The sequence below is a fragment of the Haliotis cracherodii genome, unplaced genomic scaffold (genome assembly GCF_022045235.1).
Source record: "Haliotis cracherodii isolate W230 unplaced genomic scaffold, xgHalCrac1.p SCAF_3, whole genome shotgun sequence".
In the NCBI taxonomy this organism is placed as follows: domain Eukaryota; kingdom Metazoa; phylum Mollusca; class Gastropoda; order Lepetellida; family Haliotidae; genus Haliotis; species Haliotis cracherodii.
Window position 1 is genome coordinate 76,431,390 of NW_027266286.1, and position 19,899 is coordinate 76,451,288.

At 42.9% G+C, this 19,899-nt stretch overlaps 2 protein-coding genes across 2 annotated transcripts in view; one reads left to right on the forward strand and one right to left on the reverse strand.

The window, feature by feature from the left end:
* Positions 1 to 1,924: 1,924 nt before the first annotated feature.
* On the reverse strand, positions 1,925 to 13,646 carry LOC139474094 (uncharacterized). Its single transcript, XM_071256960.1, has 12 exons — positions 13,328 to 13,646; positions 12,073 to 12,232; positions 10,664 to 10,834; positions 10,115 to 10,206; positions 9,240 to 9,469; positions 8,608 to 8,858; positions 7,788 to 8,010; positions 7,400 to 7,489; positions 6,944 to 7,170; positions 6,582 to 6,782; positions 6,177 to 6,351; positions 1,925 to 5,971 (listed from the first exon to the last, which is right to left on the reverse strand). Exons 1-12 carry the CDS (start codon positions 13,639 to 13,641, stop codon positions 5,856 to 5,858), a joined length of 2,250 nt encoding a protein of 749 aa, XP_071113061.1. The 5' UTR covers positions 13,642 to 13,646; the 3' UTR covers positions 1,925 to 5,855.
* A 4,410-nt stretch (positions 13,647 to 18,056) lies between these two features.
* The window catches only part of LOC139474095 (sodium-dependent multivitamin transporter-like), a 39,832-nt gene continuing 37,989 nt past the window's right edge, over positions 18,057 to 19,899 (forward strand). The window contains exon 1 of the mRNA XM_071256961.1: positions 18,057 to 18,076. The gene's annotated coding sequence lies outside the window, so the exon portion shown is untranslated. The remainder of the gene's footprint in view (positions 18,077 to 19,899) is intronic.

Here is a 19,899-nt window from a genome sequence, read left to right on the forward strand (position 1 = left end):
CACCTGCACCACCTGCCTGCATTAATATACACCTGCACCACCTGCTAGTATCAATATACACCTGCACCACCTGCCGTCATCAATATACACCTACACCACCTGCCGTCATTAATACACACCTACACCACCTGCTAGTATCAATATACACCTGCACCACCTGCCGTCATTAATACACAACTCCACCACCTGCTAGTATCAATATATACCTGCACCACCTGCTTGCATTAATACACACCTGCACCACCTGCCTGCATTAATACACACCTGCACCACCTGCTAGTATCAATATACACCTGCATCACCTGCCGTCATTAATACACACCTGCACCACCTGCTAGTATCAATATACACCTGCACCACCTGCTTGCATTAATACACACCTGCACCACCTGTCTGCATCAATACACACCTGCACCACCTAACGGCATCCTTATACACATGTCATGCATGAACAACACGGGTCATACATAAGTGGAGTAAGAGTGAACACAGTTTTATTTGCGCACAGTGTTAAAGCGCTAGCCAGTTAAAAAGGTGTTCAATCTTACTCCACTTATGTAATTATTACTATATTGTGCCTGAGGGTTTACTGTGCTTCATAGATATATGTATATACCTGTAGTCATACACACTTGCTGTCATACATCCCCTCCACAATACATACCTGTCGGAAAACACACTTGCTGTCATTGAAAATAGATGTGATGCACACCACGTGTTGCCGACAAAGAAAGAAATCCTACAAATGTACCAACAAATCCCTATCACAAAGATTAACCACAATCCTCAAAGCAATCAAGGAAGGGTTAAACAAATCAAAAGATGTTATTGAAGTTTCGCAGTCTCAAAAAAGAACGTTTCAATTCAGTTAATTTGATTTTTTCAACTTTGTACACCACATGAAGAACAGAACGACATATTTCATTCCTTGTCACTAATTTGTCACTATTTGTCACTAAACGTGGTGACCACATAGTTACATCCCTATGTTCTATTTGTTTTGGGTTTGTTTTTTTGTTTTTTTACGCCACACTCAGAAATATCCCAGCTATATGACGGCGGTCTGTAAATAATTGAGTCTGAACCAGTCAATCCAGTGATTGACATCATGAGCATCGATCCACCCAATTGGGTAGAATCTATGGGAATAGGACATTGACTAGACAAGTAAGGCATCCTCCTTGTGCCTCCTTTCCCATCTGCCTCGCTGTGCGTATGAATCGGAATGTCCGCCCGGATTAATCAGAAGTGTAGAAGCTTCAGGTGTATCGATGAGCTAATATATCGTCGAGTACCCTATTTTCGAACGACACCAATTTTCGAACAGCCATATTGATAGTGATTTGTCGCATTATAACGAGAGATGTGACGTCATCAAGGAAGCCGCTTTGAGAGTTCCCCGGGCTGGCCTGTCAACATTGGGTTCGTGTGCAGTACTTGTACACCTGTCAGAACAGTCCGTCGTCATTCAGAATTTTCTTGCCCGTGACATGATGAAAAAGAATAGTGAAATAGTGTGAAATCTGTAATTTGACAAGTATTCCTATTTTTTATGAATAGGTTTTAAACTTCCAATCACTGTTTAAGTTTAAAAGCCGACCTGCATGGAAACACTGCTAGAGTACCCAACTTATCAAGCGTTCGAAAATAGGTGACGTCACTTGAGTGCCTTTTCTCGAGGACTTTCTTTTCTTTCGGGAGTAGCTGAATTGTATTGTTGAAGACGTCACCTACTGTTATGAAGCAGAATTTAAGTTTTGATTCACACATCCCTCGAAATATCAACAATGCCATCTTAACTGTTCGACAACAGGTTACATCAATATATGTCAATAATGGGGAATGATTCATCCAGCGCGAAGTACATGCAGCAGTTGGGTGTATGGATTTCAGAAATTATAAAGACTTCAATTTTTCACACACAAATTGTTTATTTATCTGCAACACTTACACTTTTCTATTGACATAGAAGCTGAAAGAGTGGTTCACGATCCTTCTTGTGAATGATGAATGATGAATGTATCAGTATCATGTATCAGTATCATGTATCAGTAGGATGTTTCATCGGGGTGTATCAGTAGCATGTATCAGTAGTGTGTACTAGTAGTGTGTATCAGTCGCGTGGATCAGTAGCGTGTATCAGGAGCATGTATCAGTAGTGTGTACTAGTAGTGTGTATCAATAGTGTGTATCAGGAGCATTTATCAGTAGTGTGTATCAGTAGTGTGTATCAATAGTGTGTATCAGGAGCATGTATCAGTAGTGTGTATCAGTAGTGTGTATCAGTAGTGTGTATCAGTAGCATGTATCAGGAGCATGTATCAGTAGTGTGTATCAGTAGCATGTATCAGTGGTGTGTATCAGTAGTGTGTATCAGTAGTGTGTATCAGTAGTAAGTATCAATAGTGTGTATCAACAGTGTGTATCAGTAGCATGTATCAGTAGTGTGTATCAGTAGTGTGTATCAATAGTGTGTATCAGTAGTGTGTATCAGTAGTGTGTATAAGTAGCGTGTACCAGTAGCATGTATCAGTAGTGTGTATCAGTAGTGTGTATCTGTAGTGTGTATCAGTAGTGTGTATCAGTAGTGTGTATCAGTAGCGTGTATCTGTAGTGTGTATCAGTAGTGTGTATCAGTATTGTGTATCAGTAGTGTGAATCAGTAGTGTGAATCATTAGCGTGTATCAGTAGTGTGTATCAGTAGTGTGTATCAGTAACGTGTATCAGTAGCGTGTATCAGTAGTGTGAATCAGTAGTGTGTATTAGTAGCAGGTATCAGTAGTGTGTATCAGGAGCATGTATCAATAGTGTGTATCAGTAGTGTGTATCAGTAGCGTGTATCAGTAGTGTGTATCAGTAGTGTGTATCAGTAACGTGTATCAGTGGTGTGTATCAGTAGTGTGTATCAGTAGTGTGTATCAGTAGTAAGTATCAATAGTGTGTATCAATAGTGTGTATCAGGAGCATGTATCAGTAGTGTGTATCAGTAGTGTGTATCAATAGTGTGTATCAGTAGTGTGTATCAGTAGTGTGTATAAGTAGCGTGTACCAGTAGCATGTATCAGTAGTGTGTATCAGTAGTGTGTATCTGTAGTGTGTATCAGTAGTGTGTATCAGTAGTGTGTATCAGTAGCGTGTATCTGTAGTGTGTATCAGTAGTGTGTATCAGTATTGTGTATCAGTAGTGTGAATCAGTAGTGTGAATCATTAGCGTGTATCAGTAGTGTGTATCAGTAGTGTGTATCAGTAACGTGTATCAGTAGCGTGTATCAGTAGTGTGAATCAGTAGTGTGTATTAGTAGCAGGTATCAGTAGTGTGTATCAGGAGCATGTATCAGTAGTGTGTATCGGTAGTGTGTATCAGTAGCGTGTATCAGTAGTGTGTATCAGTAGTGTGTATCAGTAACGTGTATCAGTAGCGTGTATCAGTAGCGTGTATCAGTAGCAGGTATCAGTAGTGTGTATCAGTAGCGTGTATCAGTAGCGTGTATCAGTAGTGTGTATCAGTAGCGTGTATCAGTAGTGTGTATCAGTAGTGTGTATCAGTAACGTGTATCAGTAGCGTGTATCAGTAGTGTGTACAAGTAGTGTCTATCGGTAGTGTGTATAAGTAGCGTGTATCAGTAGTGTGTATCAGTAGCGTGTATCAGTAGTATGTATCAGTAGTGTGTATCAGTAGCTTGTATCAGTAGCGTGTATCAGTAGCGTGTATCAGTAGCGTGTATCAGTAGTATGTATCAGTAGTGTGTATCAGTATCATGTATCAATAGCATGTATCAGTAGTGTGTAAAAGTAGTGTCTATCGGTAGTGTGTATAAGTAGCGTGTATCAGTACTGTGTATCAGTAGTGTGTATCAGTAGTGTGTATCAGTAGTGTGTATCAGTAGCTTGTATCAGTAGTGTGTATCAGTAGCGTGTATCAGTAGCGTGTATCAGTAGCGTGTATCAGTAGTGTGTATCAGTAGTGTGTATCAGTAGCTTGTATCAGTAGTGTGTATCAGTAGTGTGTATCAGTAGTGTGCATCAGTAGTGTGTATCAGTAGTGTGTATCAGGAGCATGTACATGTAGTGTGTAACAGTAGCATGTATCAGTAACATGTATCAGTAACGTATATCAGTAGTGTGTATCAGTAGCATGTACCTGTAGTGCGTAACAGTAGCATGTATCAGTAACGTGTATCAGTAGCGCGTATCAATAGAGTGTATCAGTAGCATGTATCAGTACTGTGTATCAGTAGTGTGTATCAGGAGCATGTGTCAGTAGCATGTATCAGTACTGTGTATCAGTAGTGTGTATCAGTAGCGTGTATCAGTAGTGTGTATCAGTAGCGTGTATCAGTAGCGTGTATCAGTAGTGTGTATCAGTAGCATGTATCAGTAGTGTGTATCAGTGGCATGTATCCGTGGTGTGTATCAGTAGTGTGTATAAGTAGTGTGTATCGGTAGTGTGTATCAGCAGTGTGTATCAGTAGTGTGTATCAGTAGCGTGTATCAGTAGCATGTATCAGTAGTGTGTATCAGTAGTGTGTATCAGTAGTGTGTATAAGTAGCGTGTATCAGTAGTGTGTATCAGTAGTGTGTATCAGTAGTGTGTATCAGTAGTGTGTATCAGTAGCATGTATCAGTAGTGTGTATCAGTAGCATGTATCAGTAGTGTGCATCAGTAGTGTGTATCAGTAGAGTGTATCAGTAGCATGTATCAGTAGTGTGTATCGGTAGTGTGTATCAGTAGTGTGTATCAGTAGTGTGTATCAGTAGTGTGTATCAATAGTGTGTATCAGTAGCATGTATTAGTAACAGGTATCATTAGTGTGTATCAGGAGCATGTATCAGTAGCGTGTATCAGTAGTGTGTATCAGTAGTGTGTATCAGTAACGTGTATCAGTAGTGTGTATCAGTTGTGTGAATCAGTAGTGTGTATCAGTAGTGTGAATCAGTAGTGTGTATCAGTAGTGTGTATCATTAGTGTGAATCAGTAGCGTGTATCAGTAGTGTGTATCAGTAGCGTGTATCAGTAACGTGTATCAGTAGCGTGTATCAGTAGCGTGAATCAGTAGTGTGTATCATTAGTGTGTATCAGTAGCGTGTATCAGTAGCGTGTATCAGTAGCGTGAATCAGTAGTGTGTATCAGTAGTGTGTATCAGTAGTGTGTATAAGTAGCGTGTATCAGTAACATGTATCAGTAACGTGTATCAGTAGTGTGTATCAGTAGTGTGTATCTGTAGCATGTATCAATAGCGGGTATCAGTAGTGTGTATCAGTAGCATGTGTAAGTAGCATGTATCAGTCAGTATCATGTATCAGTGGTGTGTATCAGGAGTCTGTATCAGTAGTGTGTATCAGTCGTGCGTATAAGTAGTGTGTATCAGTAGTGTGTATCATTAGTGTGTATCAGTAACATGTATCAGTAGTGAGCATCAGTAACGTGTATCTGTAGTGTGTATCAGTAGCATGTATAAGTAGCGTGTATCAGCAACATGTATCAGTAACGTGTATCAGTAGTGTGTATCAGTAGCATGTATCAGTAGCATCTATCTGTAACATGTGTCAGTAGCGCGTATCTGTAGCATGTATAAGCGCATGTATCAGTATCACGAATCAGTAGCGAGTATCAGGATGGTGAATCAGTAGCGAGTATCAGGAGGGTGTATCAGTAGCATGTATCGGTCAGTATCAGTGGGGTGTATCAGTATCGTGTATCAGTAGCGAGTATCAGTAATGAGTATCAGTAGGGTGTATCAGTAGCATGTATCACTGGAGGGTTTGGTATAATGTATCAGAGCATGTGTCAGTTGTCTGCAGCATTAGCATGTATCAGTAGCATGTACCAGTACCATGTACCAGTAGCAAGTATCAATAGCGTCCGAGGGCTTTCACTCCAGTGATGTGAACAGTCTGGTGAAGGACTTCTGAGCCTACTGACCGGGTCTGGTTCGGCTGTTGGCCACCGACATACACCTCTAGTGTCCCTGGGGATGACAGAGGGAATATTTGTCACACCAAATGACATAGAGGAAACATATATAATTCACTGAAACAGAACCCAGTGAAGGCCAGAGACCCCGTGAGGGTGCTCACTCACCTTCACCTATGACCCAGCCAGAGACCCCGTGAGGGTGCTCACTCAACTCCACCTATGACCCAGCCAGAGACCTCGTGAGGGTGCTCACTCACCTTCACCTATGACCCAGCCTCTCTGCCCCTGCCACAGCGCCATGTTGTCGGAGGCAATGGTCAAGTTGACCTGCATATTGGTGCCAGAAGCCAAAGTCACTCGGTCAAATCCCGTCAGCTGCAGCCTCGGTGTCGGTACTGATGCTGTTGTCCACGCAATATACACTTGAACCACCTTGAGTAACAGGGTATATCATCAATTGTAAGTTCATACTATGGTCCACTATTTTGTTCATTATTCATCCACAACATAGGCATACGTCGCTGGGAAACTTTAGGATTATCCCCCATATGTGTAGCAAGGGAGTTCATATAAATGTGACATGCCAGTACTGTTATGATCCTGCAGGCAGTTATGTCCTCAGATAGACACTAAATGATATCAACACAAACAAAACCTGTTACCTCGTCAGCATCATACGGTCCGAGATTTTCCACAGTGACCTTGACCCAGCCTTCTTGACCTGCCTGGACTGTGTCCTTGACCTCCATGTCTGTGTACCGGAACCTTGAGTAGGACAGTCCGTAGCCGAAAGGGAAGAGGATGTTGGTGTTGGTGTAGCGGTAGGTGCGGCCGTGCATGGAGTAGTCCGTCATTGCCGGGAACTAGCGGACACAACACAGAATATGGAAAAGGACGATGAACAACCGATGTCCAACTTATCTGATTATCTACAATTGCAGACACTGAACTGTCATCAGTTAATATCTGAATTATTTTTTTAGTTCATCATGGATATTCGCCATTGCTTATTTCTTCGTTTTACCTTCCATCGGGTAAAATTTTGAACAATAAATGGCCAGGTGTTTGGTAGTCTCCCCGCAGGTACCGCCCCTGGGCCGTCATTGGCCAGGACTCTTCTAAGCGCCTCCCCCGTGGCCTGGGCGGGGTAGAACACTTCCAGGATAGCCTTGATACGGGATTGGTCCATCGCCCACGTCATGTTCAAGGGGCCGGCGTTGAATAACAGGACGACAACAGGAGCAGAACCACCTGCAGAATATCTTGTAATGTATCAAGTATAGTAATTTGAATGTATTTTATTTTCATATAAATTGCACACGTTCTTGACACATCTACCCTGATGCTTGCGTTGTTGGCGCGACTAGGTTCTGCATTAGTTTGGTCTGCTTCATCAACCCTCCAGTTCGAGTGATAACAATCTTTACAGAAGCTTTTAACAACCAAATCACTTGAAACTATCATGAGGCTTGTTACATACTTTTGTACACTGCGTCTGCGAGTAGATCAAACTGGCGATCAGGTAGTTGAAGATCCGGCCTGTCGTTGCCTTCAGACTCCAGGTCGCTACCTGCAACACAAAATCGCTGACAAATCAGGATAAGACTTCAAACCCATGTCTGCCTTTGACATTCGCCAGTCTCCCGGACATAGATGTTAGATGTTCGTAGTCAATATACCCAACAGTAGAGGTCTGCCTCTGACTTGTGTTTCTTGTACATCTGCCATTATTTGGCATTTTGAGGTAAAGTTCAACATGGGAAGGACCACACATACTCTGACCGTAAAAACAGCAACAAGGGTTATCTCCCCTGATGACCAGTGTACACGGAGTACTTTTCAAGCTGAAACAAAACTTAAAAACCCACCCAATCCCAGCGTGACGAAGACGATGTCGGCGCCGGCCACCGCCCAGGCGACGCCGCTGCTGTTGTAGTTCATGCAGGCGGTGGAGCTGCAACCTTCTACCGCCCGAGTGTGGGTCGCAAGGTCAGCCAGTCCCGTGACAGTCAGTGACATCCAGCTGGGGTCTGTGTCCGGAGCGTAGCCCCCCATCGTAGCCTTGCCTTGGAACACCATCGGACCAACAGCCTTCACGGAAAACAGTGGCACTCAATACTGACCCGATGGGTTCCATAACGACTTGATAGGTCTATGTGACCGCCACCACGATATCTCGTAATTATAGGTTAATGTGCCCGCCACCACGATATCCCGTAATTATAAGTCAATGTGCCCGCCACCATGATATCCCGTAATTATAGGTCAATGTGCCCGCCACCATGATATCCCGTAATTATAGGTCAATGTGCCCGCCACCACGATATCCCGTAATTATAGGTCAATGTGCCCGCCACCACGATATCCCGTAATTATAGGTCAATGTGCCCACGATATCCCGTAATTATAAGTCAATGTGCCCGCCACCATGATATCCCGTAATTATAGGTCAATGTGCCCGCCACCACGATATCCCGTAATTATAGGTTAATGTGCCCGCCACCACGATATCCCGTAATTATAGGTCAATGTGCCCACGATATCCCGTAATTATAAGTCAATGTGCCCGCTACCATGATATCCCGTAATTATAGGTCAATGTGCCCGCCACCACGATATCCCGTAATTATAGGTCAATACTTCGTTTCACAATATTTGTGACGTGAACATATGTTCTTGTGTATGTACCGCTAGTGTGTTGTATTTCTCCTTCAGTGGCAAGAAACTGTTCTCATTCTTCAACAAGACAAATGACTTCATGGCTGCTTCTATTGCAAGAGCTCTGTGGTCACGTGACTCTATCACCGACAGTTTCAGTTTTGCGTATGGGTTAATTTCCGGTGGGTCAAACTCTCCGAGCCTCATTCTTGTATAGAAGAGCGGCTTGACCCGCTCCCTGACCAGGTCCTCGCTCAGTTTGCCTTGCTGGACTGCTTGGACTGCAACACACATTGATGTACTCACCAAACACTCACCAAACACGTGGACGATGGGGGAGTCAAAGATGTGTCTTACTCGTTATGGGGCAACTGGGCATCATCAAATCAGTAACACGCTGTTTCAATATAATTCGAAGATAGAATATTTGATGGAGCTCGGCTAATCTGAATGTTTATGAAGGATGGACCTGATTTGATACTCTTCAGTCTTTAAATGTAAGAATAGACTAGAAACACAGCTCTCCCATGCAATACGAATGCGTGAGGCCAGACTATGGTCCGTGTTATTTGAAAGTACGATACCAACAAGATTCATCTGATAACTGAGTATTTTGCAGATGTGATAATTTGTTTTTCCTTTTTAATTTTGTTATCATTTACTCGTGGACATCAATGCTGGATTCTGTTCAGTGCGGTCAGATATCTCCAAGTTGAGGCCTGCCGCGACACAAGAGGCCGCGGTGTCAACGCTGCTGTTGGTGAAGTTGTGAGCCGTCATCACCTGCTCTGTCGCCCCCTGATCGCTGATGACGTAGCCAGTGAAGCCCCATTCTTTCCGCAGTATGTCCGTCAGGAGGCGCTTGTTGGCACACGATGGCACACCGTTGACGCTACAACAAGCAGGGGGACACTTCACAGGTATCAGGGTGACACTTGATGTTGTAGGTCCCCGCCTTGACGCAAGCTCTGAAGGCACATACCTGTTGTAGCAACACTTGATGTTGTAGGTCCCCGCCTTGACGCATGCTCTGAAGGCACATACCTGTTGTAGCAACACTTGATGTAGATCCCCGCCTTGACGCAAGCTCTGAAGGCACATACCTGTTGTAGTTACACATGATGTTGTAGGTCTCCGCCTTGACGCATGCTCTGAAGGCACATACCTGTTGTAGTTACACTTGATGTTGTAGATCCCCGCCTTGACGCATACCCTGAAGGCACATACCTGTTGTAGCAACACTTGATGTTGTAGGTCCCCGCCTTGACGCATGCTCTGAAGACACATACCTGTTGTAGTTACACTTGATGTTGTTGGTCTCCGCCTTGACGCATGCCCTGAAGGCACATACCTGTTGTAGCAACACTTGATGTTGTAGGTCCCCACCTTGACGCATGTCCTGAAGACACATACCTGTTGTAGCTACATTTGATGTTGTAGGTCTCCGCCTTGACGCATGCTCTGAAGGCACATATCTGTTGTAGTTACACACGATGTTGTAGGTCTCCGCCTTGACGCATGCTCTGAAGGCACATACCTGTTGTAGCTACACATGATGTTGTAGGTCCCCGCCTTGACGCATGCTCTGAAGGCGGGCAGGAATGTAGTTCTCCAGTCCCGCTCTGACACCTGCACACGTGACAAAGTTTTCATTGCCCAGATTACTATCAGTTACTATGGGGCATCTAAGTCAGAATGCTTAAACACAAACAAAGATCTATTTTACAGCTTTATTATATGAAATCATGACACTTTTTCAGCATTGCAAGTAGACATTTCATGACATCATGACACTACACTGGAGCTAACACTACATTGCATCATGACACCAAACCGGAGTGAGTGAGAATGGTTTTACGCCTCTTTTAGCAATATTCCAGCAATATCACGGCGGGGGACACCAGAAATGGTCTTCACACATTGTACCCATTTTCGGAATCGAACCCGGGTATTCGGCATGACGAGCGAACGCTTTAACCACTAGGCTACCCGACCACCCCGACACTACACTGGAGCATGACACTACCTAAGAGCATGACAACTACACAAGAGCATGACAACTACATGTATATTGATCGTAATTCACCTTGGCATTGAATACATGTCGATCGATGGGGATATTTTCGGGTCCACCATAGGCATCAAAATGTTTACATCCTGCGTTAGCCCGAATGTAGCGTGGGTGGTTGCCTTGGAGACCATGAACAAACTGAGTTGCGTAGACACCCGTGAGGTAAGGACACTCGCCATACGTCTCCTACACAGCATAGACATCGACTGAGTGAGGGGAACAAGGAGAGGACGAGCTTCACGTTGATGGTCATATAGCTAGCACTGACATTCTTCAAGTGCTCACAATGGGAGCAGTTATCTCATAGATGGGGATGTATCTAGCAATCACATTATTCAAGTGTTCACAGAGGGAACAGTAAAATAGCCACAACGAACCCCACTCCCAAACTAAATGTCACAACCAGTAAAAATATTAATTAAAAAACAGCATCAAGTTTCAAAATTTCCAAATTCTTATTCAAAATTGTGAAGTTCAGAACCCACCTTCATAAAATCCCTTAATACTAAACTCATCTCCAAATGCCACGGTATTTCCAATTTGACCTATTTAGATAAAATAAATTCTAGAATCTTACTTGAACAAAGCAGACATGACAATGGTAATTGCTCTCAATGTAACACAGTCGGGGACATTGAGCTTGCTATGAATCACTGTCCCTTCGGATACACACATCAACAACTCCTTCATCAATCTCTTCCTATACACTATAAAAATAATTCCCCATCCAATTCGGCCCCCACAACCCAACGGCATCATTGTCAAGGTCAACGCACGCACTTTACCACCAAAACAAAGTCACTCACAGCCGCCCTACTACTTTATTATTTTAACCCTGTTTTCTTTATTTTATAAGATTTATATCATAAACGTCAGCTTAAACGATTCACTTTATTCGTCCTCTCCATGTGATGTACATTCAGACATTTATTAACTGTTGGTTAACTTTCCGTCTCACTTTTAGGCTTTATCCACACCGCTATTATCTCAAGATATGGTCTATTTTTATATTTTATATTACTTATATTTATTTACATTCAAGTTTGATTACTGCAAGATACTTATTTTCTTTTTGATAAATTCAATTAACACAATTATTAACATTGTGGGTCCGGATATTATTTTGTTATTATTTTAGTATCAGGATATAATTGGTATTATATTAGTACCAGGGTATTACTATACCCTTCCTTTTAACGCCAGAGTTAACCTCCGTCTGACCCCGACTGCCAATTTGAGCTTTTCAGATTAACTTCTTTATTATGAGGATACACAACGTTTCGGAGTATATGCTTACTCCTACATCAGGTGAACGGTGTTTCCTCGTAATAAAGAAGCTGACATCCACAGTTGCTCCTCCTTAGCCTACACTGCATCCAACAACCCCGACCGACTTGTACAGAACGTGCTGGAAATGTTCTTACCGGGTTCCTGCCCCACCTTGGGTCGCGGAGGATGTTGATGACGGGGCTGAGGCAGCTGATGCCCCTGTGGGTGCCGTACACGCCGTGGCGGCTGAAGTTGTTGTACTTGGCCCGCACCTCTATGCTGGTCGCCTCGGCCACACGGAAAATCAGTTTCGGACTATACAAACAAAGATGCATGATGTCAATGGCTGAGAGGGAAGAATCGGCTGACATTTGGTGGTTTTATTGTTCTCATTATAACCAGATGCACATGTACACTTCGTTATCAATGCGTCAGTCACCAAACCCCCAGTACCAGTTGTTCTCTGTATCAATGACCACATATTCAGCCAGAGACACCATGTTTCCACGGACTATCTTATTTGACATATTCTGTATCTCCACGGACTGTCTATTCAAGTAGGTTATATCTCCACGGACTGTCTATCCAATAAGGTGTATATCTCCATGGACTGTCTATTCAAGTAGGTTATATCTCCACGGACTGTCTATTCAAGTAGGTTATATCTCCACGGACTGTCTATTCAAGTAGGTTTTATCTCCACGGACTGTCTATTCAAGTAGACTATATCTCCACGGACTGTCTACTAAAGTAGACCATATTTCAACGGACTGTCTATTCAAGTGGATTTATATTTCGACGGACTGTCTATTCAAGTGGATGTATATTTCCACGGACTGTCTATTCAAGTAGACTATACGTCCACGGTTTGTTTATTCGCGCAGTTTCTATATATCCAGCGACAGCAGACTCACTATGCACGATAGCTCTCTTCTTTGAGCCCTATGCCAACTGACAATATATTCAAACATTCTCTCTGTATATATACATTCGGTATTGTCACATACTCTGATATCCACAGACTCTATGAAGCCACACGATCTTGATTTCGCTGTTTCCGTGGTCCATCTGTTTTCCGCGGACCTCCACGGAGGAGGTCATATCTACATCACTACATGCCCTCCATGCCCAGTACCATGCCCAGTACCATGCCCTGAACGTATCGGACAGGTGAGTGTTAGTGGCAATGGGACCATATAAAGCTGTGTACACACGTGTGACAAGAAACGATACCTAGAGTTCAGTAAGTGAGTGAGAGAAGTTGACCTGGACAGGTGAGAATGTGTAGCATCATCATGCTCATATATACCTCATGTTTGTTCTGTTGACACTCCATTCCCTATCAAAGCAGCAGACTTACTACTAGTTACTAAACTTACTGATGTTTACCATGCCACGCACTGCACTTACTCGAAGGAAGCAGCCAAGCCGATTGGTTCAGGAAACGACGTCGCATTGCCGGCCTTCACGTCCCCGCGCAGACACTCTGTGTCCCAAGAGTAGGGTCCGATCCCCAACCTCGAGACGGGCGGGGTGGGTCCGTTGATGGGGCTCACCCCTCCCCTGGTCATCTGCAGCACGATTTCTTCCAGGGTGAGACGACCCACCAGGTCCTCCACCCTCGCCTCCCACGACAGGGACGTGTTCCGGAACGGGAAGTCGCCATAGCTGCATGTTGACATGCAAAACACGACCGTAAATCCGGCAGTGATCGTGCTAAACATTCTAACAGAGGGTGTCTTCCTACAATACTGAAGTCTAACTGGAGCCCTACTTTAGACACTAAGATAAGATATCATGGCGTTGATAGGCGTTCACCATTGTGTTGACACTTGGGTTATCTGAAAACTGGTTAGAAAATTAGAGAGGGTCAACGTGTACATGATTTGTATGATGCTTGACACAATATGGCAGCAATGTCACGGACACGCTCGAATGCTGCTCTCTACAACCGTTTAAACCTGGACGCGAACACATCGACATTTAGACTAAAAGTTGTCAAGAAAAACTAAACTACATGCTATTGCACTGCCTGACTTTGCAACATCTCACAGTCTAGGATCGAACGAGAGAAAACACCTACGGCCAATTATTGCGAGTCTTCATTCTTTCGATATGACAATATGGGAAATAAGCCCATAATAATAAGACAAACTTAATGTTGCGGGTATGGTATATCCATTGACCTCACATTGGCCCAGCGCCAAACCCTGAGGGATCTTAAGAACTGTGACAGGAATGGTTATTTTAAGACAGGAAACTTGGTATTGTCGGTTCCGCGCCCGTTCCATCTGGAGGTACATCCAAAGATAAAGTGGGAACCTCTAAGAAGCAATCATCTAGTGCGCAGAACACATTATCCTGGGAGACTCGCTCCAGGGAGGGAGTGAAGTAGGGGTGTGGCCATGGCAACGATGTCCATCTCAGCCTGTTACCTGTAACACTGTTAACGTCTTACTTGGAACATCTCGGGAGTCAGAGTAAACTGCGTGACCTTGATGTTCTGTCCTTTATTGAACACTTTGACTTCATAGGATTGACAGAAACAGGGTTATCACCATGTGACCTAACACAGTATTTGCCAGTTTTCATCCAGTTTTATCTGGTTGCTTCACGAACTGTTAGCTATATGACATTGTCTGGTGGTATTACTGTATTGGTCAAAAGCTGTTTGGTGGACTTGTACTTGAAGAAATCATTCATCAAGCAACATGCTGTGTATATTTTGTCTGATAAACCTTGATAAAAATGTTTCAATAGTATGTGTAAATATAAATTCCCCAAACTCTCCGTGGTATGATAATAAGCAGTGCAAGTGTGAAATGTTTATTTTACAAGAATCACTTCTTGATGTGATACAGGAAGTTAAGGATATTCTATATACTCCCCGGCGGAGACTTCAACGCTAGGACTTTAGTAGAACCTGCCTTTATAGATAACGATATTTCAGATCGATCAAATTTTGATCATTTTTCTACATTCTTTGATGGTATTAACATGGAGCGGTTCCTTATGTCAAAGTCGTAAATCGCTTCGGTTCATTGCTACAAAAAAATGTGTGCAGCTCTTAATGTGGTCTTGTTTGAAGACCGCGGTGTAAATGACACTGGAAGTGGTGATTCTATATTTATTAATACGAATGAGTCTAGTGTTGTCGATTATGTTATGTGATCCCTTCAAGTGTTTTCGTTATGTACTCGTTTGGATATTACATCTCCATCCCACTCCAGTCACTTTCCGTCAGCATGCTCACTGCTGTCACGTGACTCTGTACCGGTAGCCTCTGATGCAGAGAAAGCACGTGCATCCCGTGTTGATTACCGCTATGTTTGGGACGATTGAAAACGAGACTGCTTCAGAGCAAACCTACTTTCTGATGTGGTTATTTCCATGTTTGACACTTTTTACTGATTTAGTATTGGATGATTTAGATAATGTCGTTGACATCTATACTGAAGCTATATGTTCTGTTTCTAGCAAACACTTTGTGTAGGTCTAAAGCTCAGAGGTCGTTTGATAAAGGGTGTGAGTTTCTTCGTTGTGTGAGAATCAGACTTGTCAATGGGTTTTAGTGAAATACGAATAGAGATTCTCTGGATAGTTACATTCAAGTTGGTAATGCGTTTACTACGTATACTGTGATAGAGAGGAGAAGACAGTTGTATTCCGTTGAGACATGAAACAGTTGTGTGAATAATATTGGTCTGAATTTAAGAGTGAGTGTGTTGGGTTAAACGCCGTTTTTAACAGTATTCCAGTTATATCACGGCGTGTCAGCTTAATGTGGGAGGAAAGATCGAAGTGATGCAGGTCTCAGACGTTTACCACTTCGGTGAAACCCACAAGCTCGGGTAAGATGCTGACAAACTTAGAAACATAATCTTGGCGAACCTGGATTCGAACCCACAATCATAGGTTTCTGGCGTGCCCAAAGGACGCAACTCTGCACAGCGAATCGCGGCGCCTTAGACGACTGGGCCACCCGTGCTCCCTCTGAATTTAAGAGACGTTCCAGGATGTCTTCATCTTTACGATCTACTATATCTAAAGAGAAAGATTTCGTTTTAATAATTCTTTTGATAAAAGATATTTTCCAGATGAGTGGGCAGAAGGCTTAATTATACAACTTTATAAGAACGGGAATGTAAATTCTCCAAATAACTATAGGAGAATGACTATATTAAGCATATTTGGTAAGTTATAATTTTCAATTCTGAATTCTCGTTTGTCGTTTTGGTCTGATGCATATGAAAATACGTGTGGCATCGCAAGCAGGTTTTCGAAGTGGATAGTCCACCGCTGATAACATGTATTTACTACAATCTAGTATTTCGCTACTTTTATTAAAAAAAGACGATTATTCAGCTACTTTTATAAAAAAAAGACGAGGTACAATGAATGTTTTGTTCATCGATTTTTCCAAAGCATTGGAATACAGTTAATAGAACAAAAATATTGTTTCATCCAAAATGTAAAAGTGTATCCAGACTATTTAGTCTATAGTCCGCTCATGTGTAAAATATAATAACCTTTATTCAGACTTGTTTGAATGTAACGTCGGTATTCGCCAAGGTTGTGTACTCAGTCCCTACGTATTTTCGATGTTTATTAAAGAGCTGGCAGAGGAAATCAAAGTGTCTTGTAGTAACAGTATCCAGTTTCACCCAGACATTGTACATTTGTTCCTTTTACTTTTCGCTGATGATGTTATTCCTATTTCTGACACTCTTGCTGGGTTACTGTATATTGCTGTATCTATCAACCAACCATTAACCTGGATAAGACAAAAGTTGTAGTTTTTAGAAAGGAGGTATTCTGGTATAGAAGTGAAGAGTGGTATTACCAAGAGAAGCTGTTAGAATGTGTTTCATGTTATAAATACTTGGGGGTTTCTCTCAGTAAGATGTTGTCTTGGTTTCCACATATAGAAAATGCCAGTAAAACAGACTAAGAAGAAATTCTTCAATGTTTGGAGATCACAATATAAATTAAAGCCAATTCATTATGACCTGTTGTTTGAGATATTTGATACAAGGGTTGCACCAGTGCTACTTTATGGCGCGCACATATGGGGGCAGACATTTTAAACGATTGGAATCTGTAGAGATAACGACATGTAAGAGGTTTTAGGGGTAAGGAAATCTACTCCATAGCATATGTCGAAGGCGAATGTGCTCGCTTCCCCCTTTACATATCATTTAGCTAAATGTGTAATTATTTACTGGTTTATGTTATTAGCAATGCCAGATACCAGGTACCTTAGTAAAAGTTACAATATGTTAATTCAAAGTGCAAATCATGGTAAGATTAACTGGGCTTGCACACTTAAATCTTTGTTATATAGCTTGGCATTTGCATATGTATGGGAAGCTCAAACTGTTTCAGTAAAGAATCGTATATTTCAGAATGATCCATAAGACTTAAATGAGCTTTGGAACACGAGTGGCATTTCTCATTGTCAAATAATTCTATAACATAAATGTATTCCTTCTTTAAACCACTTCTCAATGTTGAATTATATTATACGTAATTACCATTGCAAAATTTAAAATAGCTTTGTCCCAGTTCCACTGCAGTTCCCATAATCTCCGCATAGACGCGAAACGGTGTCTAAGACATGCAAGGATTTGCCAGAGGATAAATACAATTTTAGACTGATTTGTTCTAACTACAATACGTTACGAGAGAGATGTGTTCCAAAAAGAATTGTTATTCACCTAACACTGTTTAAATTTAATTCGTTAATGTCTACATCTAACTTAAAGATAATTTAAAAATATTGCTATATATATTTATCATGCCAGTAATAGGATATAACCAAACTATGTTCTGTGTTTCCTTAACTTGTTCTGTATATAACGTTTTTCCTGTGCACAGTTGGAACAGTTGTATGCTTTGAATTTTGGCCGATGGCCTACATTCTTACGAAAAAATGAACATCAATGCAGTATTTTGCAAAACATTTGAATGTGTGTGATGACTGACGGTGAGTGTCCGCCCTTAACCCAGGTTACATGTCCAAACGCAAGTCGCTCAGATTGTCCCTCACGCCACTGACATCTGTTGCTGAAGGTCACTATCCCTGTTGCTGAAGGTCGTCATCCCACGTCAAAGTCGTGTGTGGACACATCGCTCCGCAGCCAGTCTACACAAGTTCCGGTAAGTTGTCTTCATCACCTCGCCATGTTATTTTATCTGTTTCATATCCAGGCCATCGGGTTAAACTACAAGACGATTGTCGACTGCATATAATATTCAGTCACATACCATTATTATATTGTCGGCTACATGTAACATTCACGTACATAGCTAAAACTACGAACTGAATTTCAGTTACATGTAACACCTATTCAAGCTGGTTTGACTACAATCTGGTTGGCAGGTACATGTCTTATCCATGTATGCAGTCTAAACTACAGGGTCTTTGTAAGTTACATGTAACATCCATGTATGCGGGTAAAGGGTGGGGGTGAGGTTATCCATAGACTGGATTGACTCGTACGAAATATAACATATAACAATTAACACGTGGATATTTTAGTAGGTTATATATTCACTACTTTCTAAAGCATTAACGAACAAGTGTGCGAACAGCAGAGTTTATTGCTTATTGAATATATGCAGAATAAAAAGCCACAGGCAGATATTTTACTTGGAACCAGTGATTTCTAACAAAAGGTGAAGAACGCTGGCTGCTGCTTGTTTACCATTCCTGCCACTAGACAGTCTCTAGTAGGTAAGGAACCAGATGTTGGTCGCATAATATCATAACACAGTGCTGTGCCCAGTCAGTGTTACGGCAGCTTCAGTATGTGTGCTGTCCCCAGTCAGTGTTACGGCAGCTTCAGTATGTGTGCTGTCCCCAGTCAGTGTTACGGCTGCTTCAGTGAATGTGCTGTCCCCAGTCAGTGTTACGGCAGCTTCAGTATGTGTGCTGTCCCCAGTCAGTGTTACGGCTGCTTCAGTGAATGTGCTGTCCCCAGTCAGTGTTACGGCAGCTTCAGTATGTGTGCTGTCCCGAGTCAGTGATACGGCAGCTTCAGTATGTGTGCTGTCCCCAGTCAGTGTTACGGCAGCTTCAGTATGTGTGCTGTGCCCAGTCAGTGTTACGGCAGCTTCAGCGAATGAGCTGTCCCCAGTCAATGTTACGGCAACTTCAGTATGTGTGCTGTCCCGAGTCAGTGATACGGCAGCTTCAGTATGTGTGCTGTCCCCAGTCAGTGTTACGGCAGCTTCAGTATGTGTGCTGTGCCCAGTCAGTGTTACGGCAGCTTCAGCGAATGAGCTGTCCCCAGTCAATGTTACGGCAACTTCAGTATGTGTGCTGTCCCCAGTCAGTGTTACGGCTGCTTCAGTATGTGTGCTGTGCCCAGTCAGTGTTACGGCAGCTTCAGTATGTGTGCTGTCCCGAGTCAGTGATACGGATACTTAAGTATGTGTGCTGTCCCCAGTCAGTGTAACGGCAGCTTCAGTGAATGTACTGTCCCGAGTCAGTGTTACGGCAGCTTCAGTATGTGTGCTGTCCCCAGTCAGTGTAACGGCAGCTTCAGTGTATGTGCTGTCCCCAGTCAGTGTTACGGCAGCTTCAGTATGTGTGCTGTCCCCAGTCAGTGTAACGGCAGCTTCAGTGAATGTGCTGTCCCCAGTCAGTGTTACGGCTGCTTCAGTATGTGTGCTGTCCCCAGTCAGTGTAACGGCAGCTTCAGTATGTGTGCTGTCCCCAGTCAGTGTTACGGCAGCTTCAGTATGTGTGCTGTCCCCAGTCAGTGTTACGGCTGCTTCAGTGAATGTGCTGTCCCCAGTCAGTGTTACGGCAGCTTCAGTATGTGTGCTGTCCCCAGTCAGTGTTACGGCTGCTTCAGTGAATGTGCTGTCCCCAGTCAGTGTTACGGCAGCTTCAGTATGTGTGCTGTCCCGAGTCAGTGATACGGCAGCTTCAGTATGTGTGCTGTCCCCAGTCAGTGTTACGGCAGCTTCAGTAT

What these genes read in the sequence shown, in the direction of transcription:
- LOC139474094 (XM_071256960.1), bottom strand. Translation starts at nt 13,641, where the DNA reads ATGTTTAGCACGATCACTGCCGGATTTACGGTCGTGTTTTGCATGTCA. An exon ending in CTTCGTCACGCTGGGATTGG is followed by an intron (nt 7,490 to 7,787) that starts GTGGGTTTTTAA and finishes TTTGTGTTGCAG; the next exon opens with GTAGCGACCTGGAGTCTGAA. An exon ending in GACCGTATGATGCTGACGAG is followed by an intron (nt 6,352 to 6,581) that starts GTAACAGGTTTT and finishes CTGTTACTCAAG; the next exon opens with GTGGTTCAAGTGTATATTGC.